This window comes from Artemia sp. Qi Xiang Cuo, chromosome 8 (genome assembly GCF_049724085.1).
Source record: "Artemia sp. Qi Xiang Cuo chromosome 8, ASM4972408v1, whole genome shotgun sequence".
In the NCBI taxonomy this organism is placed as follows: domain Eukaryota; kingdom Metazoa; phylum Arthropoda; class Branchiopoda; order Anostraca; family Artemiidae; genus Artemia; species Artemia sp. Qi Xiang Cuo.
Genome location: NC_142801.1, coordinates 18,494,382 through 18,517,848, shown reverse-complemented (window position 1 = coordinate 18,517,848; position 23,467 = coordinate 18,494,382). Strand labels below are relative to the sequence as shown.

Sequence of the window (23,467 nt, the reverse complement as noted above, 5' to 3'; positions counted from 1 at the left end):
ATAATTTGCGCTTAACTGAAAACAAAATAAATTTTAATCGTTTTCTCTTTTTTAACGTTAATTTATCCAAAATTACTAGAACCTTCAAGAATGAATATAAGTGTATATATTAAACTGTCAATCCACATTCTTTGGATTTTTTTTCCAGTAATCATGGCTATGATAGTAGTTTTTTGTTTGTTTGATTTTATGAGAAATGAAAAGACATACATCGAAATAGAGATTGCTTTCAATAAAATAAAGTTATGTTCTGGTCTTTAAATGGCACAAGGGGCCTTAGCCCTACTCCTCGTTGTGGTAGTTTCTACTCGTTAGTAACTATGTTTTACAATTAGAAAATATGTTTTACAATTATGTTTTACAATTAGGAATATGTTTTACAATTACTTGATTATTTGTTCTCATTTCTCTTCATTTTCGGTGTCAATTATTTTTTGACAGTTTTTTTTTAATTGAAAACCCATAGCTCGAAGTTAAGATTGTTTCCAGCAAAATACATATTGCGTGCTAGTCTTTAAAAGATCCAAGGTGCGTTAGCCCTACTCCCCGTTGTGGCAATTTCTTTTCGTCTTGACTTGATTATTTATTGTAATTTCTGTTTGTTGTTGGGTTTCATTTATTTTTTTTTTACAATGATTTATGGTAGTTTTGCGTTTAAAAATTTATTTGAATTTATTTATACTCTCTTTGGTTTAATGTAGTTCTTCGCTTTTCTCTGAAAACCTTCGTTTGTGAAAAAAGTTGTTGAAATTAATTTACTTAAAGAAAACGGTTCTTATCTCTTACTATTTCGTTTATATTAAGTTTGTCTTGGATTTCGATTACCTTATTTTTTTATATATAACAGACTTTTATAAATTTAAGTGAAAACTAATCAAAAAGATAATATACCCAATTCAGAAGGGGGAGGGGAGATTGCCACCTTTTCTACTATTAGCCCTTTCCTGTGGTGGAAGGGATTGTCTCCTTTCAGGATATATATAGGATCATAAAGGGTAATGGGGGATCCACCTCCCCACATAAGGGGTCTGTCTGGGGCAGAGGAGATGATGGTTTTAACTTCTCACTTTTTGGTTCTCGCTTAAAATCTTCTCACTTTTGGTGTTGCTAAATTTTAATGGTTTATAAATTGTAAAAAAAGAACAACAGACTTTTTCATTAATCAAAAAACTTTATATTTAGTTTTATTTTAGATTGGTTTAGGAAAGGATGGGGGAGATGGTGATCTTAGTGTTATGAACAAAATATACAAAGTTGGTAGAATTTCGTGAAATAAATTGTTTATCAGAAAACGGAGAATTAGGTTCATGTTTTAGAACTGTCAGATAAAAACGGAATGGCTCAAATATTTTTTTAAAACAAAATACGAAAAAACAACAAAACAGCACGTTTTAGCTTCGCAATATGAGCGGGCTCGGTCCCAATATATGGCGAGAGCGGGAACTCACCAAGAGTAGAGTAGCACCTTATATTTCTACTGACATATAGGAATTACCATGCTATTCTACGGGCCCTCTACACCTTTTCAAAGAGAATCAGACTTCCCTCACACAGTTTGACGTAGACATTTTTTTTTTTAAGTTGGCAAGGTATAATGTGGTCTAACATGTTTTGGGAGTATGATCATAATTATATAACTCAAGCAGACTGGTTTTTGAGTCAACACTCATTTTTTAGTAGCCAATCAGAAAGAGAGAGCGGAGGTTACTCCATATGCGATAACTTGATTGGTGATAGTATTTGAATAAAAGTAATGGTTTTCTTTACAATTCATATTAGTAAGAGAATTGAATTCAGAGAGAATAGTTTATTTGAGAGGATATTAGTAGAGAAAAATGAGTGGTGCATTTACATTATTGGAGATTAATGATGGAGCTGACAGCAGCAGAAATAATATATGAGTGCCCAATGTGGCTGTGGAAATAACCGGTGGCTGTAGACTATGCCTTGAATAGGACGATATATATGCTAGATACGTGATATCATTACGCAAATTTAAGCAGGAGGAGCAACTATGTTTTGCTGGAAAAGGAAATATTGTGCATATAAATAAATTTCGAGCAGCATTAGATGTCCTAACGAAATATATTCATGAGAAAAGAATGCATCAGTAAATATCATTGTAGTAATTATGCTTAATGAAATTATTTCTAAATCAAATGCATTTTTCTTCCTATATTAGCGTATGTTTTTTAGAGTAGAAAAAAAAAATTCTGGTTAGTCTGTAGTTGGTTGTGAGAGAATTAGGACTCTGAAAATTGGATAGGTTTGAGGAAGAGCGAATCTTGGGGAATCTAGTACTTATGGAAAAACGTTTGATTCTAGATGACGATTTTCTAGAGCTGTCTATTCAAAGGAAGATATTTTCCCGGGGAATGCTTGTCGATATAATGAAAACTGATTCTCCATCATTAGACTATTGTATGAAGCTTCTACGCCGGGATCCAAATGCATTTACACAATTTATTGATATATTGATCACGACACGGCAAAATGATATTGTGGATATACTTTTAAACATTAGTTTAGAAATTTAGGACTTTTATTTCATGAGAAACATGGCGCTCAAAGATGATTTACTCCTCTTTCTACCCTAGAAAATTTTTTTTGTTGCTATCTCTGTTTTATTGTAACAGTGAGAGTGTCAACACATGAAAAAAAATGTTCCATATAAGTTCGCTATGTATGTGCACACTGGGCAGTTGTTCATCATGTGAGAATTGCACAATGATTGATGAGCATGATGCAAAGTGTAGATTATGCAACCCGTGTAAATTACATAGAGGATATGCAGTACAAATTAAAGATTGTAATTCCTGTCTTGAAGAGGTGTGTAACTGTCATCTTAGAGGGCAACTGCGCTCCAATTGCCATTATGATAAATGTAATCACTGGGAAGAAATATATACCGTTATTATAGGAAATAATTCTAACCAGGATTTTTGTTTATTGCTACGAGCTTGGTGTCACCGTGGTTTTAGATTATTTTGGGAGTAGGAGCCGGGGCACCGATTCAACTGTTGGAACAACAAAAGAATATAGTTTCTATGTGATCATTGTGAGGACAATGGGTCTTATGATTATAAGCCCACTGATTTTTATTTGGCTATGACGGAATGTGATTCGCCACTTGAGGACACTGTTTGTGAAATTGCTTCAAATAGGCAAATTGAAACATGCGAATTCTATAGAATGAATGAGAATAGTATCATTGACTATACAAAGAGATATGACAAGAGTGAAGTTACACTCTACTGTAGAAAATGTGACGACATTGCAGTACATCAGGATCAGTACACTGTGAAATCAGATAATCTACCTGCACTAGTTGTTGTCGATAAATACCTATACCTAGTAGAAGATGAAATCTAAAGAGTAGAAAAGTCGTTTTATCATGTATATAAATTTTTATTAATAAACAATTCCACATAGATTTTTAGAACATTTTATTCGTAGGGCACTAAAATCAATATTAAATACGCTTGTAATTATATTTTCCAGTAGAAAGTCATTCGATCGAGGTAAGTAAACGTATATGTCAAGAAACTGCTTTTAGTTGTAGCCACAACTCCTGAACATGAAAAACAGTAGTGCATGAAAGCCACATGTCTTAGTCTTTAAATCCTGAATCTTCATTGATTTGGAAAAATATTTTTCCCACTGCTTTCAATAAATTTTCTGATGTATGGAGTGTAGAATTTATACGATAGGCCAAGAGGATAAAAAAAAATTCAATATTCTTCGCTGTTTGAAAGATGCATAGCAAATGGCCGGTCTTCAAAGTCAATGGACTGCTATTAACAATGATTAAGGTATTGCTAACACTTGGAATTTTTTCAATGAAGTCCAATGGTATGTAATAGGACTTATACTGGGACATCTATGGATCCATATTAAATACATCGATTATTTGGTTTGCGTTCATGGTGCTAGGTCTGGTAGAACACAGCCGTCGGGCGTGATCTTCCAATAGGTTTTAAATTGACTCAGGGATATTACCGTGATACTCTCAGTCAAAGTATCGGCAAATGTACACTCTAAACATACATTCCCTGTTCGTACTATGCTCATATCCTGAGTCCACGACAAGTCCAAAAAAATTACACCATGATTTTTTGAAAACATGGAATCGGTTATTCCATTTTCAAATAGTTGAGATACATGATCTAGGGATTGCATGGTCAACTCGTACAGAGTTCTATAGGATTTTTTTGTTAAATGATAGAGTGTACAGTGGAATACCATTCACTTTGCTAACAAGGCTAGATAGACCGAAAAAATTAAAATCATGGGAGGATTCAGTCCAGGATCCAACGGCACTACAACTCTTTACAGAGATCAAAAAAAGTTTTGATGGGATTTATTCATTGATGAATAATAAATCGGTATATCTACGAGAGACAGCGGCAATGTGACGTTGATAGGTGATTGTATGGGGGACAAGAATTTTAATGTTGTTGCTATTGGCTATTGTCTTTTCAACTGCCAATGCAACAGAGCTCATAACTTGTTGTTTTCGGACGTGGAGAATTGCAGATGTGATAATGACATTTGCATCGGGTGCTGCAGGAAGTGTTTTCTCAAAATGAAATTCGATGGGGCCAGTTGCAACTTTATGTCGATCTTGACATTGGGGGGTAACCATTGAGATATATTGAATATCTCATGATTTAATTTTCCAACCAGATGATACTGCTGGGTCACTGCAGTAGTCAACTCACCATCAGTATCAACACCTGATTGATATTCATAGCCCAATGATTGTCCTCTCAACTCCTTGTACGCCTTTGGTGTCATCATCATAAATTGTATTTAGCTTGCATAGTTTGATAAATTATTGCTAGTGCTCACCAATGTTCCATTAATAAATATATTAATTTGTTTGAATAGACTGTGTAGAATACAGTTTTTGTAGGAGAGACCGTCGGCAGCATTTGGAGTTGTATTATCTGACTTTTTCTTCACCGCAACATTCACGTTGTTTTATTCCTCAAAGTCCTTGTTGATGTCCTTCGCTTCCTGCCTGGGTGGAGACTGATGAGTGAATGACGCGCACGCATCCTTTTCAATCCCTCCCCATTTTTTCGAGATTTTAATTGCTCTCCAATGGCTCTTGCTGAAGATCTGATATTTTCCTTAACACTCTCCTTGAAATTCTTGCCCGACCCCCAGTCCTGTAGTGTGGAAGCAGCAAAATTTGATGCAGCAGGTACAAGATATTTTCTGGCAAGGGGTAGTGCAGAACGAAATAGCCTAGCAAACCAGCTACCAAGACCATAGCCAGACATTATTGAACGCCCCTTGTAGTAGTCCTATCCATTGCCTATTTGACGTGGCCTCAAAGCACCAACATAGCAATCGATATCGGGGCAGAAAAATGGAATTCTTCAATTGTTCATTTTAGGTGATTGTGCTGTCGCCGACAATGGGTTAGAAATGACATGTAATCACTGCTAGGCCTTTTGTTATTGCTAGAGAATCACCCAATTCCCTTCTTAGTGTTAACCGATAGAGTTCCTAATTCGAAGTGTTTACAGGAACATACTGAAGATGCTTTATATTATAGTGATGAACAAGTTCATGAGTTGTTTTTCGTTCAAGAACACGTAGGAGGGGACATTTGAATTACTAACTCTCGATGTTTCAACAAAGGATGCATAGAGAAATAGGCAAGAGTCCGAGATGAAACCAGGTCGATAATCAGCAAAAATAACTTTATCCATCCCGTAAACGGTACCAGCATTCTCCCCATTGATCGTATTCTGTTTAAAGCCAAGAACGTCTCTCAGATTATCATTGAGAATAATTATTTAAGTGTCAACAGGTGAGGTAATGTAAATCCTATCGTGTTCCAATGAATACATAAAGTGGAATGGACTATTCTTACGATATGAGATTTTTCTATTGATTGTACGACACAAATCTGTCATATAATCGTATTCAATTCATTTCAATTTGGTATGATGATATTCGCTAGATTTAAGTGCTTTAACCCATTCATAGTCAACATAGGGTGTCCAATCGAATGCTATAACTTTTATATCGTACACACGATCCTTTCTAAGGATATCATAGGTATTTTTGAGAATACAGTCGACAAGAGCCACTTCATACGCACCGTCAAATTTGATGGCGGGGGAGAGTTTTGTCCAAAAATCACTTGTCGTATTCAAGTCGTTGTAGAGAGGATTGGAAACGTTGGACATAAACGTTACATAGAAATCATTGGGCATTGTCAATATCTTCAACACCGATCCAAAAATCAAAATCAGAGTTGTATCCTAGCCACCGAACAAGTAACTGTTTCCTGCCCCTGCGATTATGACTCTTGAATATCTTTTTGGTATGATAAAATTTACTAATATTTTTACCTCTTTGTAGTTCATAGTCATAAAAGCTGCCGAGAATCTCTTCATCTTTGGTATCGCGCAAACGATAAGTTATGGGTTTAGTGTCTAGGATTTTTGCCACTTTAAAATGTTCGGTGGACCACAAGTAATTCCCCTTTTCAAAAGCATTAGTTCTTCACAAGTAATTCCCCTTTTCAAAAACATTAGTTGTTCTATTAATTCGAACAGTATCACCAAAATTGAATTTATTTTTGTTCTTGGCAGTCGTTTCATTGGAATATTGTTTAAGAAAGGTGTCAACTGTATCATGATCAGAATGGTGAACCTCCGTTGGGGTTGAGTTGGACAATGATGGATGAGGTCGTTGATTATAAATCAGCATGATTTTATCTAAATCATGAATAAAACCCGGTGTATTTTTCAATGTACAATATCTTGAAATTAAAAGTCGAATAGTTCTTATCAATCGTTCGGCCAATGCAGCCTTTATAGGACTATGACTATGATAGAGCAGTGTACTATATTTCACTAGTACTTTTGCAACATGGGGATTAACAAATTCACTACCACGATCCGTTTGAATTTTTTTATATGAGTCCTCTTCGAGAATACTCTCAATGGCCTGAGCAACTTCAACGCCTCTCTTTGTTCGCAATGGAATTGCATATGCATAGCGACTAAAAACAGTGATTGCAATTAGAATGTACTTGTACGGTGTATTGTGACGTTGTTGAATCTCATCTAGAGTTAGGAGATCTGCTTGCATTATATGCAATGGGAAAAAGGCTTTGGTTTTTCGATATTGATTAGCACAAAGTCTATGATTTTTAGGCAGAGTGTAACTTTATTCATTTTGTAGATAGTATTGTACACTTTTAGTGTGAACACCAGTGACTTTAGAAAGAGTGGTGGGTGGACTTAAGCTCCCCACTTCATCAATACTTTCATAAGCACCTTTCAGAACTTCAACCATTTTGAACGTAAAAACGTTGTGTAACGTCCGCTACCCTTTTGTATACTAGTGGTTGGTGGTGGTGGTGGTGACATGATACGTTTTCGCTTTTTCCTCGCCACCACCATTGTCAAGTTTTTTCCACTAGGTGTGCTAGTATTTTCCAAGATTGATTTAAAACCTTCTTCTTCTTCTTCATGTTCATATTTTAATGGTGATGATGATGGTGCATGTTCATTTATTTTTTTAGAATTTGTTTATTGCTAATAAGACTTTTGGGGAAGTTTAATGTATTTAGAAAGTTTTATAGTTGAGCATCAAATGATAATAGTCCTTTACGATTTGTAACCATATCATAGATTTAATCAAGTAGATTATAGCTCTTACCTTGACTCATAATCCCTTTCCCATTGCTCTCAATGAATCTGATCTTGACCACTTTCCATGAGATAGGTTAGGAGTCGTTTTATTTTTTAACGAAATGATTGGGGCCTTATATTTCCAAATTTCAATACAATTGTATCCAATTCCTCCTTCTTTATTTGTGTTCCAGCAGCAGCAGCAGACTCTTGAGGAGATTATTCTTTTTTGTGATCAATACCATTGGGCTTCGCACGATAGGACTTATGTTTGTCCACTCGGCGAAGTGCATCTTGAAGTAAAAGCAGTTTTTTATCATCTTCAATATTCTCGTTGTCAATGAATTTACTCAGATTGTTCTCAAAGTGTTCCACAGGTGAGAGAGCGAATTCTATTGGAGTCAATTTATAGGGTTTAGCCATCTAGAGAAAACTGTTTACAAGTCCTGCAATTATCGGAAGTAAAAGTGTGAAAAAGCTACCGCCCGCCTGAAGAAGACGTTTCCTTTTAAAATTCTTTCCTTTCTTTTTAGAGGCCAATGCACGTACAATGGAACAATGTTGCTTTACCTGCTGCTTAACTACTTCAGGCAGATGAACATTGCCCTCGGTCAAATTTAAACAAAGTTCAGATATTAGATTAATGAAATCATTGTCAATACCATGTTTGAGTATGGCTTTCCTAAGCGAGGGTTTTGAAGTGCTTAGAACTGAAAACAGATGACTATTTTCATGTTAGAATCTACATTGTCTCGATACCAAGTAAGTAGCTATTTTTTGTGTTCAATGGGAGATATACTGTAATTTCATTGTCAAATATAGATCCGACCGAACGAAAATCCTTAAATTATTTTTATTCAGATCCAATAGGATATAATCGTGGGGTTTATTAGTTGTCTGATTTTTTGCTGAGAGCAGAAATTTAGGGGCGCCTGGATAGATTTGTTAATTGAGAGTTATTAGGGAGCTAGAATCACGAACAACTCTGTAGATTATATAGTAGGTGCAGTTCAATGCAAGTCTTCGCATACATTTGCTCTGATGAAAGATATTGTGTAGAACCAGAGTAACGGAAATCTGTTCATGATGAGAGCGAACGGTGAACAATTGCAGCATTTCCTGGGACCATTGTTCAATAGATTCAGCCAGATCATCAATAATCAGCCAAGAGTTTGCTTCAATAATGTTGAAAACATCAAGTCTATGTATGAATTGTATCTGCACCAATCCCGTCGTGACAATTGCTTTTATTTCATCGTATGACTCCTGCCAAATACTGTAACAATAGTAGATTGATTCGGCTTTTCCACAAACATTTTATCACAATTTTTAATTATTTTAGTTAAGAGTGTTGTTTTGCCCGACATTGACGGCCCACACAGAAACGATCTGAATGGTGTTTTAAATTGATACATGTTCTCTTCAATAGTTCACCTGGACAACTAACTGTAGACTATAGTTGTCTAATGACTAAATAATTTCCCTATTACTAGTCTGTGGTGAAGAACAAAAAATTAATAAAGAATCATATTTCTTGTATTAAAAAAGCACTTTACAGAAAACAAAGAAAAATACACTTTTTAAATTTATTTATAAAAAAAAATGCACTAGAAAAAGCACTTAAAATAATATCACTTTTTCTTTTCAATGCAACATGTATATTTATAAAAGCACCAAAAAAAATTTGCTCTAAGTAAAAAAAGATAACTTTGGTAGTGGCGGTGCGCCCCCCGCTGGCGGCCACCCCCCCCCCCGGGACGGGAGGCCCCCCACCAAGGTTTTGGGAAAAATTTATTGGACTTTATTCAAACCGAGACTTTCCCTATGGATAACACATTCGGCCCGGTCTGAAGTTAAATAGTGCCCAAGGGGGAGGGTAGTCACACCGTCTTGACAAACATAGACCTTGTCAGAAATGGTACTTATGGCAATTTTTTCTACATTTACAGTAAAGTTCCTGTAGTTGAGGGAACGAATTGCCAGCAATTTGGCTCGTGGAATTGTATTTTGAACAATACAATTCCTATAGATGTCCATGTCGAAATTCTTATCCACATAGCGCGTGTGCACTCCTTTGCCACGTTTCTTGATTTCCTCGTCGTGTGTCTGTATAAAGTACACCTTCGGACTTACAAACATACCACGGGAAATCATGTCGCTTCCCGTTTCTGATTTAAAAAATAAAATCTGATTTGGCGCCTGACGTTTCACTAGCTCTGGGTAAAGCCCACTTCAATTGGTGTAGTCCATCCGTGAGCTGATAATTTCACCGTGCGCCAAATCATCATTTAGATTTGGGGTTTTTACTTTTAACAGTAGAGAATCTGTGTCCCCGTAGCAGACCTCTACTTGCCCCTTCTCCGGCCACTGTACCCTAGCCACATTGTAGTAGAATTCCAGCATGTGCTTTTTGAAGATCTCCAAGATCGCACTGCCTGCAGCAATATTTTTATTCATGACAATGGTTTTTTTTTTCTATTCAATAGTACCATGTCCGGGCCAATGATTGCGAAGGAAGTGTAATTTGGATCGGCAATAATTCGAGCACATCATTCGGGATCGGTCACGACGTCACAGTGATTCCTATTCCGAACACTCTCACACATTTTACCGAAAGCTGAATTCAAAATGAGCTTATAAATTTCTTTTTCGGCTTTCATTTATGCTTCAGAACGTTTCTTGACAAAAGTGTCAACAAACGTTTTTAGATAGGGTTTTCGACTAAACTGGAGCGCTCTATGAACCTTTGTGACGTTGAAACCGCTGTTGCACATCCATTTTAAAACCACATGATGTACAACAATTTTTTTTCGGCAGAAGGTTAGCAATAAGTTTTTGTTTTGAAGGTGAACATTGCAATTCCATCCAACTCGACTAAACGCCTATTGCAGGGGCTCAAAGAGTCCCTAGTCACAAGTCTATTGATGCACGGGAAAACAAAATCCTTTACTGAATCGTGAAGCTCAACTGGTATCTCCCCATCAATTTCAAAAAACCATCCAAACGGTCCATTCTCCTCAAGACTGTCAATGTTGGCGAAATGGGGAGCTTGAGGGTCATTGAGCCATTTATAGTCATCGCAAGGTAGCGCATAATGGGACATGGCCGAAGGGTAGACAGAATTCATATAAAGGAAAACTGCATCCGATTTTGTCCCCGTCTTCTCTCCAGTTGGATCAGTTTCCAAGATACGATCCCCGTGAAAAACATATCCACCCCTCATTGACCTTTCGATGAAAAAGTGCTGATCGATGTCAGTGACTAGCCCAATTTTTTCCCCGCTAATTCTAAGGATGATGTCCCTCACCCAAAGAGGAGATGAAAAATAATATCCTAAATCAAGATTAAATTCCTCATAGATTTTGTCCGTATTTTTACACATAATGTCGAACAAAGTTAACACATCACTCGACAAATACAGCTTGCAGTAGTCAAACCCATTTTTACACCCTCCCACTGCCCACACTTTTTCTTAGGAAAACTGTATTCATCGGGGGTGCACCTACGATCGTTTAGACTGACGTAAAACAATTAGATCGAGGGAATAGTTTCCTCGGTGAATCTAGAAATGGAACAATAATAATCATAAGGATATAATCACTTGACCTTCAACAAATCCTATAAATTAGTAGGAAATTGTTACTTGACAAGGAGGATAGTGTTGCAGCCGGCATCGTTTTTCTACACTTGAATTAATTCACTCAAAGATTTGGGGAAAAAACTTAAGGAATCTAAAAAACAAATTTTATTCATATTCTCAACGTCGTCTTCAATATATCTCCACATAAATTCCGAAACAAGCCACTTTTCCAACGATTTAGGAATGATTTTGTAGGAAAAGCTGTCTATAACCCAAGCATCATCCACTGTTCCATTTCTTTGAAGATGTGCCATTGCTGGTAGCACATACTTCAGTTCGTAGTTAGAATTATGTATAAGAACCGGAAGAAAGAGTTGCTGTTTAATTTTTAAATTACATGAATTGTGAGCCCACCCTAGAAAGTTACTTTTTCCCATTGAAATGCGGTCAATAAGGTAATTGTGATCCTGAACAACGTCTTTTGGGGCAAGAATACCTCTAAAAACCAAAAAAATTGTCTCCTTTTCTAGTGCCAGTTGCTCCTTATCTGATAATGTCTTTGGGTAGTTGGTGTGACGCAATCGTGAAATTGTTTTTATTAAAGATATCAATAACTTCTCCATGCTACCCTCCTCATCCATAGCCAAAAAAACTCTTCCAACTGCATTTTATTATTGGAATCGCGACGAGCATGCGCATAGGAACACGCAACTAGTTTGTGTTTCTCGATTATATTTGGCCTTGATGGGTCGGATACCTCCACCAGTCTTGATTCACAATCTAAAGATACTTTATCAACTTGTAGGAGGGAATTTTGGAAATTTTTTCATTGTAAAGTATCATTGCCTTATGCCGGCATTTCAATTCTTTGATTGCCATGAATTTTACAATATCTCATGTGATCCGTGAATGTTCGCTCAGATGTGAATGGGGAAAGACACATGGGGCAATAGTGATGTTCCCCTTTCCGAACACCTTGAGATAAGAGTCGACTTATTGCCGTAACGGGGAAAAAATGACCATCGGAATTTACATCTTTGGGGGGCTCATAGATAACCCAAACCCAATTTTTAACATTATCTACCATCGGTGTCCTAACTGAATATAAAATTCCTTTTTTATTTGGTTTCTTTCCCTCCTTTACAAATTCCGTGTCATAATGGAAAACAACCACCCCCAACACAAGATTTTCATTTGCTTTTTCTAATACAGTTATTTCTTTTAAGCACACCGGATACTTCCCCTCTAAACAATCAAAATTTACTTTAGGGAATTTGTCTCCATCGTTACGAGCAAGTCTGTCGAGATTTTTCATTGATGAATCATCTTTTAATGTTTTATGGGCTGCTGCCAAAAATGCATATTTAAAGCATTGCAGCCCCGTGTCAAATCTGAAACCCTGAACCCCTTTGGTAGCCGACAAATCTGGGTTGCATTTTATTTTGTTACCCCGACCTCCCCTTAAAATAAAGTTTTATTTAAATCTACTGAGATTCAGATCCATGTGTTCAATGAATAAAATTGTGGACCCGCTTCCCCTATCGTTAAATGTGTCCAAAGTCGAAATTAATTTATTTACCCAGTTGAAAAAGTTACCCTCAAATTCATTTAGACCAGGGTAAAAAGCTTGGTTGCCAGTTGAAAAATGAAAACAAAAAATGTCCCCGGATGTCCCGTTTTGTAACTAAACTTTTTGATTAACTGATGCCTTAATCCCCCCTTGACCCCCCAATTCTGAATCTGTATCTCAATAAGTACTCGAATTCGGTCGATGTAGCTATGAAGAACATTTACAGGGTCTTTTAAAATAACACTCCCGTCAACCACGTTTTCCTCGGGGGGATTAAAATCTACCCTATATTTTTGTAAGTGACCTAGAGCAGACTTTAACAAATAAAATTCACGTAGTTCCGGGGACATGACACTATTTTCATGTCCTGCACCTATTTGCACAGGATCCAATTCACTAATTATAAAACCATCGTAAGAAATATCCCCGAAAACATTAGGTCCAACAATGTGCATAAGGCTGTCTATTTCTTCTGTTTTAAATTCAAAATCCATGGGAATACAAAATAACGTACCTTCACTAACATCATCATCCGGCGAGAGGGGACAATTGCCAATGATACTTTGAAGTCCCGGGCCAGGGAAGTCAGTTGTTTTCGTAGCTTTCCCCTGTAACTAGAAATTGAATGGATTGAGTTTTTTTTTCTTTGACGAAAGTTTTATCACAATTATAGCACACTATTTTTTTTTCTTAGTTGGATTTATCAAAAAAAAATTTATTTTTTTAGGAAAGTTTTATCATAATTATAGCAAAATATTTATTTCTTAGTTGGATTTATCAAACAATTTTTTTTAGGAAAGTTTTATCACAATTAAAGCACACTATTTATTTCTTAGTTGGATTTATCAAACAATTTTTTTAGGAAAGTTTTATCATAATTATAGCACACTATTTTTGTTTCTTAGTCGGATTTATCAAACAATTTTTTTTTTCTTAATTGGATTCTTATTTATCAAACAAATGCATAATAAATTACGAATTTACGCTTATAGGATTATTTACAAAACAAATACATAATAAATTACAAATTTTTTTAATAACACACGCACGCATACATACACATGCGCACACACTCACACACACACACGTTCACACACACGCGTACACGCACACTCACACACACACACGCAAACACTCACACACACACACACGTATGCGCACACACGTTCACACATACGCGTACACGCACACACACACACGCACACACACATGCGCATACACATCGCAACATTTGACTAATAGCAATAAAATATGGTAAAAAAAATCTCAATAATTCAATAATTGTCAATAATTATAAAAAAAAATAATATAAAAAACTCAATAATTGTCTTAATAACTCATTAAAAAAAATGACTCTTTTTTTTCCTACAAATCTAGTCATCCATAAAATAGCGATCAGATTCATTTTTCCTACAAATCTACTCGTTTTAAAAATCTACTATTTGTAATAGCAATAGCGTAAAGTACATTAGGTAAAAAATACGTACATTTCCAAATTCACACTGCACGTGTGCATCACATGGGGCGGTGATGTCCGTATCTTGCATAGATGAGGTTGAGGTATTATGAGAATCTATCCATTTTCTCTTGAATTTTCTGCCAGGTTGCATAGAGGTTTGTGCAGCGCTGACACTGGCTTGAGAGGCTCCTGGCTGGTCCAGAGAACTTGTAATGGAGCTAGCATATCTAATGATGGATGGTCTTGCAGCTTGCATCGATGTGCTATCACCCCATCTTGGTCTCTTTTCGGAGGGGGAGTAATTGTAGGAATCTTCCTCCTCCTTAAAAAGAAAAAAAAAATTAGAATGGAAAAACGATTTCCCTTTTTTACAGATAAATTGCCCTCTAAAGTCGATTCTGATATTTGTAGCACTCTATGTCTTAGCGCTTTAGAAATATTTAAAAAGACTTCTAAAGTAAAATTTTGGAAAATTTGAGTTTGGGGGGAAGGGGGATTTAAAAAACATATTCCCATAATATAATTTGCCCTATAAAGTCGATTCTGATATTTTTAGTAAGCTGTGTCTTAGCTTATTAGAAATATTTAAAAAGGCTTCTAAAGTGGTATTTTGTAAATTTTGAGTTTGGGGGGGGAGGGGGATTTCAAAAACATCTTGTCAAAACAAAATTTTCCCTATAAAGTCGATTCTGATATTTGTAGCACTCTATGTTTTAGCGCTTTAGAAATAATTAAAAAGGCTTCTAATGTACAATTTTGGAAAATTTGAGTTTGGAGGGAAGGGGGATTTCAAAAGCATCTTCCCATAATATAATTTTCCATATAAAGTCGATTCTGATATTTGTAGCACTCTATGTCTTAACGCTTTAGAAATATTTAAAAAGGCTTCTAATGTAGAATTTTGGAAAAATTTGAGTGGGGGAAGGGGGATTTTAAAAACATCTTGCCATAACATAATTTGCCCTATAAAGTCGATTCTAATATTTGTAGCACTCTGTGTCTTAGCGCTTTATAAATAATTAAACTGGCTTCTAATGTAGAATTTTGTAAATTTTGAGTTTGGGGGGAAAGGGGATTTCAAAAACATCTTGCCATAACATAATTTGCTCTATAAAGTCGATTCTGATATTTGTAGCACTCTATGTCTTAGCGCTTTAGAAATAATTAAAAGGGCTTCTAATGTAGAACTTTGGAAAATTTTGAGTTTGGGGGGAAGGAGGATTTCAAAAAAATCTTGCCATAATATAATTTGCCCTATAAAGTCTATTCTGATATTTGTAGCACTCTATATCTTAGCGCTTTAGAAATAATTAAAAGGGCTTCTAATGTAGAATTTTGGAAAAATTTGAGTTTGGGGGGAGGGTGGATTTTAAAAACATCTTGCCATAACATAATTTGCCCTATAAAGTCGATTCTGATATTTGTAGCACTCTGGGTCTTAGCGATTTAGAAATAATTAAAAAGGCTTCTAATGTAGAATTTTAGAAAATTTGAGTTTGGAGGGAAGGGAGATTTCAAAAACATATTCCCATAATATAATTTGCCCTATAAAGTCGATTCTGATATTTGTAGTACTCTATGTCTTAGCGCTTTAGAAATAATTAAAAAAGCTTCTAAAGTAAAATTTTGGAAAATTTTGAGTTTGGAGGGAAGGGAGATGTCAAAAACATCTTGCCATAACATAATTTGCCCTATAAAGTCGATTCTTATTTGTAGCACTCTATGCCTTAGCGCTTTAGAAATAATTAAAAGGGCTTCTAATGTAGAATTTTGGAAATTTTGAGTTTGGGGGGAAGGGGTATTTCAAAAACATCTTCCCATAACATAATTTGCCCTATAAAGTCGATTCTGATATTTGTAGCACTCTATGTCTTAGCGCTTTAGAAATAATTAAAAAGACTTCTAATGTAGAATTTTGGAAAATTTTGAGTTTGGGGGGAAGGAGGATTTCAAAAACATCTTGCCATAACATAATTTTCTCTATAAAGTCGATTCTGATATTTGTAGCACTCTATGTCTTAGCGCTTTAGAAATAATTAAAAAAGCTTCTAAAGTAAAATTTTGGGAAATTTTGAGTTTGGGGGGAAGAGAGATTTCAAAAACATCTTCCCATGATATAAATTACCCTCTAAAGTCAATTCTGAGTATAGTGTACTATTCATTAATTAACGATTTTAATATCAATTTTTTTTAGTATACCATAACGCTAGACCCTATTTTAAATTGACGAAATTGTTCAAACACCACTCACGCATCGCATTTCAAAGGCTTTACTCTCGCCTAATTTGACCATAACAAGAATCAATTTCTCAAGGAAATCATTGGCACTGTCCTTAAACATGTGGTATTAAGAATAATTCCAGATAATGAACATGTAAAAGGTTGTTTGGAAATTGTCACTCTTGCTAACAAGATAAGACACAGATGTCTTTAGTTAGACCGGAAAAAAGACGAAATATCTTAAACACACAATTGAGAAAAGGGACATTTTTTTTGAACGAAATAACTAAAACTAAGGAATTTTGCTCGTAGACAGAGCAGTAGAGGAGGACTTTTTGTTTACATAATAGAAAAAAACGTACTTTGTGTTTTGTAGCGAGTATACTCATCATATTTTAGGGTTTGTATTGATGGAGGGGGAGGGGGGGCTAAGTCCCCCTGAAATTTGAATTTACTGGTAAAATGATTTTTATCTGGAAATAAATTAAGAAATTCAGTAAGCTATACTCACGTTGACAATTGAAGTATCCATTGTTTCAATGTTAATAATATTCAATGTACTTTCCACGATATGTTAAAACATAATAAAAATTAAATCGGAAGGCATGAACATTTTATACGAAATCTCAAGGATGAATACAAAACCAGTCCTTTTATTTTTAACCAATCACCACTCGAGTTACCGTATATTGAGCAAGCACCAATGTCTATGATTGGTTCTTAAAAAGTGGATGTTGGATCGAAAAACAGTCCGGTTTAGTTATATAATTTCGACTATGCTCAAAAAACATGTTGGACAAAATTATATTATGCCAGACTTAAAAAATAGTGCACGTGAACTCATGGCGTACATTCTTATGAAATTCTTATAAATAACAAAAAAAAACCAGTCTGCTCGAGTTATATAATTATGATCATACTCTCAAAACATGTTTGACCACATTATACCTTGCCAACTTAAAAAATAAAATAAAAAAATGTCTACGTCAAACTATGTGAGGGAGTTCTGACTCTTTGAAAAGGTGTAGAGGGCCCGTAGAATAGCATGGTAATTCCTATATGTCCCGTAGAAATATAAGGTACTACTCTACTGCCAAGGCAGTATCCCAGAGACGATTCTAAATAAGTAAGTTTAGCATCTAAGGGATATGCCACCCAAGAGCAATCTCAGGGATACAGCCCTTTAGTCCCTTGAACTTTTAACCTATTCATACTATACTATTATTGTTTCTTTAACTTAACTTGGATTTTTGTTTTATAATCTGATGGTGCAAAAAAAAAAAAAGCTCCAAAAATTTCATTGAAAACTAAAGAACAATAGAATTTTTTAAATCTCGAGCTTTCGAAGGGGACTATAGGGCCAGTCCAACCTCCTTGTGTATCTCTACTATATTAAAATGTCCGGATGTTTTCAAACAGTTCGTGGTATCGAACTGTATAGTAAGAGTGACTCGTCTCAATAGTAACCGAAATTTTAAAAAGCGGAATTTTGATACCAATAGATACATAAAAAAATTTAACTTTTACGCTGATTTTAAATACATAAGTTTCATCAAGTTTAATGTTACCCATCAAAAATTACGAGCCTGAGAAAATTTACTTTATTTTTGAAAAAAGAGGGAAACAACCCCAAAAAGTCATAGAATCTTAACGGAAATCACACTATAAGATTAAGTGTATCAAAGAACATTGCTGTAGAGGTTTCAAGCTCCTATCTACAAAAATGTAGAATTTGGTATTTTTGGCCGGAAGAAAGATCAAAGATGCGTGTTTATTTATTTTTTTTTCAGGGGTGATTGTATCGACCCAGTGGTCCTAGAATGTCACGAGAGGGTTCATTTGAACGGAAATTAAAAGGTCTAGTGCCTTTTTTAATCAAAAAACAAAACAAAATTAAAAATAGTATCACTTTTTACAAAAAAACTGCATTTTTGATGTATTCATACTGCAGTCTTTTCATTGATATTTGATTTTTGAAGCAATCAAACAGTTCGTGGTAACGAACTGTATAGTAAGAGCGACTCGTCTCAGTAGTAACCGAAACTTTAAAAAACGAAATTTTGATACCAATAGATACATTAAAAGAATCAGATTTTATGCTGATTTTAAACAATTAAGCTTCGTTAAGTTTAGTCTTACCCATCAAAATTTACGAGCCTGAGAAAATCAAAAGAATCAAAAGAACCGATATAAAGAACCATATATGATGTAATAAGTGACTTGACGTAATATCTAACACCGATTAGATATTACGGTATAAAAAAAAAATTTGTATTTTATTTTAGTTTTCAGTTCAGAATCGCTTAAGTTATAAACTGCAAAAATATCTATGGTATCTGAGCAATAACCGATCCTAGGTGACGTAAGTGAAAACCTAGCTTTATCCCGGTAGTGACCATGCTCACTCAAGGTTTGCCAGTTCAGCATCCAATGACCTAACCCTATAACTTGTTATTTCCCTGGTCCACGCCTTCTTATTGGATATTCGAAGGTATCCTCCACGCCCATATCTGAAGGACATTCCCCTACCTGCCACCTGGGGACACGCTTGGATGCCTGGGAGGGTGCACTAAAATACCTTTCCTTTCAGCTCTGTGCATTTCCCAAGTATTTGCTGTGTCCAAATTGTAGTCATAATCACTGGTTTACGTTAACATAGAGTGGTTTGAGCCCACATATTTTGCATTGTAGACGAATTTCAAATCCAACGTACCGTCAGTGACTGCTAAACCAAATGACTTATATAATTTGTGATTATTATGAAGCCCAAGAAAAATTGGAAAAAATGGAGCCCTGGATTATTTTTGTTGCAGATTAGATCCTAGTAAAAAACAAAACTAATTTTAAAATGTTCAGGTGTTTTTCTAGTTTTGATTAAAAAATTAAAATTAATTGCTCAGACACCATAAATATTTTTGCAGTAGCTACAGCTGCCACCATGATCCAGCTACCCCTGCAATCACAAAAAATAAAAGTTTAATTTATTTAACACAAGTACTTTCAAGAAGAGTAAGAAGCCCCTCATCTACAATCTCACCCCCAGACATTTGTGGCAAAAATTTCCCGTATAATACATTATAAACCATTCTGATAATATTTACTGATGAGAGCAGCTTGGCGCAGCGGAAACGTGCTAGGCGTTTAGCCCGGAGGTTGATGGATCAAAACCTCATCGGGCCTCGCTGGTCTGAAAACCTTGTGCTCCTTGATTAAGTTGCAATTCATCGACCTCTGAAGCTGCTCTTGATAATATTATAAGAATAGTCGTTTAGATTTGACGCATATGACCATTGACTTGTTTCGTTTGTCAATATGTGTATAGCCTGCTTGTTTTTCTTTTGTATAACTGCAGGATCCATCTGTGTATATGTGTATAGCCTGCTTGTTTTTCTTTTGTATAACTGCAGGATCCATCTGTGTATATGTGTATAGCCTGCTTGTTTTTCTTTTGTATAACTGCAGGATCCATCTGTGTATATGTGTATAGCCTGCTTGTTTTTCTTTTGTATAACTGCAGGATCCATCTGTGTATATGTGTATAGCCTGCTTGTTTTTCTTTTGTATAACTGCAGGATCCATCTGTGTATATGTGTATAGCCTGCTTGTTTTTCTTTTGTATAACTGCAGGATCCATCTGTGTATAATGAGGAACATGTTGAATTTTGTTTAGTAATTCCTCTTTACTAGAACTTTTAATACTTCAGTATTCAATGGTTACAGGTTGTTCTTCAATGTAAATAATTTTAAAATTTTCAGTTATTTTTCGAGTTTTAATTAAAAATTTAAGTTATTGGTCAGACAGCAAAAATATTTTTGCAGTTTACATAATAACTTTAGCGATCCATGAAATAGAATTACTTTACTTAAAATTTTCAGGAATTACTCTAGTTTCAATTCACCAATAACTATAGAACGTGATGATTCTCATATGGTATATTTATTCAGGGCTTGTTGTGGAACCCCCAAATTCTTGTTTTTTCAACATTGTCTTGTGAACTATCAGTTACAGAAATTTAGCATTTTATTATTTTGTTGTTTTCTTTTTGAATTTCAAATCAGTCAAAGAACCACTAATTTTTAAGCCGCAAGATTTCTGTCATGTGAATTCTCTTTGCCGTCACCATCGCCAGAGCCATCTTCTAGAATTAATTTTGCTTGCTCGGATCCTTTCAAGCATCATTGGCCAAATCCAGCAGGACCTGGAACAGATTTATTATTTCCAGCTCAAGAAGCTTTATATTGCAAAAAAAAACACGAACTTGCTTCGCAGTCCTCTTAGTTTTAGGTCAGTTGTCTTTGGCTACTACAGATTGCCTTAAATATGAGCTTTCAGCTACAGCTGAGGTGCTGGAAGATCACAAACTGCTATTATGACTTTTCAAAGTTGTAGGGTGGTGCGCATACCAAACCATTAGGCATCAGGAGTTGTTATTCCAATAGAATGATAGAGATTAGGCTTTGTAAAGAAGATTTACTGTTGTCAATTGAGCGGTAATTTTACCAGCTCAGTGGATGTTTGCCCAGCAAAATATTTTGTTCAGACCCTTGTTCACACCACCTTGGATAATTTTTCGTCGTGATGAGAGCAAGGAGCTACCAAATTGTTCAGAAGAACATGTAAAATCCGAAAAATAAAGATAAAATAAGTATATTACGCATTATAGTAACACTAGCAAAATGCTGATTTGACAAGAATTCCATAAAAAGACAAGTAGCAAGTAGTTTTCCTATTAGAAGACAAAAAATATAAAAAAGAATGACTTTTTAAATTGAGGAATATTGCATTTTTCTCGTTAAAAACAAATTGTTTCAAGTTCCCATCCCCTGAAATATTTATTGAGTCTATCAACCTTAAAAAAAGTTTCTACTGGTACAATAAAGGAAGCAGCTCGTAGATTTTTTTTTCTGTTACAGAAATTGAATTTTTTTTTTTTTTACAATAAAGGAAGCAGCTCTTACATTTTTTTTTCTGTTACAGAAATTGAAATCTTTTTTTTTCTAAAATGCTTCAAATTTGTAATCTTCTGCTATATAATATTGCTAAAGTATTTCCTATATTTTGGTCTCCGACGAATATTTTTTTAATAGTGTTGTTTCTTGCGCATAGATTAAAACACTTATGCTATGGCAGCCGTCTAGGGCCAAGCCAAAAGCGGTTGTCCCCAAATGGGTGGGAGGATGTCATAACCAAAGATTTAAGGGAAATGGGAACTTATTGGGAAGGTGTAAAGAGGGGTGCTTCGAATAGATTGGGATGGAGGAGGAGCGTGTGTAGCTGTGTCAGCCTCAGGTGGCTTGCTTCTACAATGAATTGTTAGTAGTAGTATAACAGTAGAATAATTTAACTACAAAGAATTAGGATATCTTACCACAAAAGTAATGCCCTCAATGTCAATCATTTGGAAAACCCAAGCAAAGAGTGAGTTAACAAATGCAATAAAGGAGAGAAAGGCAATGAGACTGGCACATATGTTTAACACAACCATTACTGCATTAGCAGCTCCTTGTGCAGCAGCATCTAAGGCGTTGGACTCCGTTCTAAAAAAAGAAGTTCGAGTTAGATGCATATTTGTAGCGGAGGTACTCAACTATAATTCCCTTTTAAGCTTCACACAGAGTCCCTGGTCCTAAGCCAAAGGGAAGTGTATATAATAATAATAATAAAAAAAAAAAAAAAATACAAAATGAATTTTCTATATTTGGCAGAGTGTATATTTAAGACCCAAAATTCATTTAGAAGTTCTACCAGAATCAAAAGGATAAGAAATACCTGTTAACATAGATATTTGTTAAAAGAAATTCACCAGCGACTGAGGAAAACAACAGGACCAAAGAAGGGTCAATAAATTATAAACTATAATTATAAATTATATAATATATAAATTATAAACTAATCAACTGATAAACAAGTACCATAATTGATAGTATTAGAGTCATACGAGACTAAATAAGATACGTTTTTTGCCCTTTTCTATAGATACAAATATACGCGATACAAAACATACAAGGGAGAATTGAAAAATATAGCTTCCAAATAAATGAATTAAAAAAAATTAGAAATCATCAAAGGAAAGTATTTTGGGTATTCAGTCCTATTTTGTACAACATTTAGCACAGCAGTACACTTAGAATAAGTAGAGTCCCCGTGAGTTTTCCTTCTGTCTTATTTTTGAAGCTGCACACTAATGATTGCGTCTTTTACTTTCACAAATTTTTCTTTTGCAAATTTGAATTTATTCCTAAGATTTACTAGGAACTGTTGCTGAAAATTTACCAGCAATCAAGAAAAAAAAATGACCAAAGAAGGTGCTTGTTTTTCCTTTGTTTTATAGATACTTTTTTCATTTTTTTTTGTAGACGTGAGTATATATGACATAAAACATACAAAAGTGAATTCAAAAATTAAGCTTCCCAAAATATGAATTAAAAAAAAAAGAAATCATTGAAGGAAAACATTTTAGATACTCACTCTTCTCTTGAATAAAATTAAATAAAAAAAACAAGTTTTTTTTTAAACTTAAAGATAGGAGTAACCTTAAAACTTAAAATGAACAGAATTTATTAAGTATATGAGAGGGTTTGTTCCCTCGTCAGTTCTTCGCTCGTTACACTAAAGTTCGAATTTTGTACCAATTCTCTAAGAATGACCCCTGAATCCCAAAGACCGTTTAATTAGAATAAATAGCTCTTTTGAAGGTACAAAAAAAATTTTAGCTTAAAGAGCTCGGTATTCACGAGGGAGCGAACTCCCTCATATACATAATAATTTCTGTTTGTTTTAAGTTTTAATGTTGCTCCTTACTTTCAGTTGAAAAAGTTGTTTTTTTCTATTTAATTTCTGATCGTTTTTTAAATAATTCTGGGAAACGAGATGCCCCCTTCATGGAAAAGTCTCTTCCCCCATGAAAAATTTCTCCATAAAAAGATCTTCCCACATGACCCTCTCCCCAGGGCCCCCCACCAGAAAAAAATCTCCC

At 35.0% G+C, this 23,467-nt stretch overlaps 1 protein-coding gene across 4 annotated transcripts in view; it reads right to left on the bottom strand.

The window, feature by feature from the left end:
* Positions 1-23,467, bottom strand: part of LOC148949211 (uncharacterized) — a 340,130-nt gene that overhangs the window by 25,454 nt on the left and 291,209 nt on the right. For all 4 annotated transcript variants that reach the window (XM_089092875.1, XM_089092872.1, XM_089092873.1 and 1 more), the window contains exon 9: positions 21,860-22,028. In XM_089092875.1, coding sequence (XP_088949001.1) covers positions 21,860-22,028 — 169 coding nt within the window. The remainder of the gene's footprint in view (positions 1-21,859; positions 22,029-23,467) is intronic.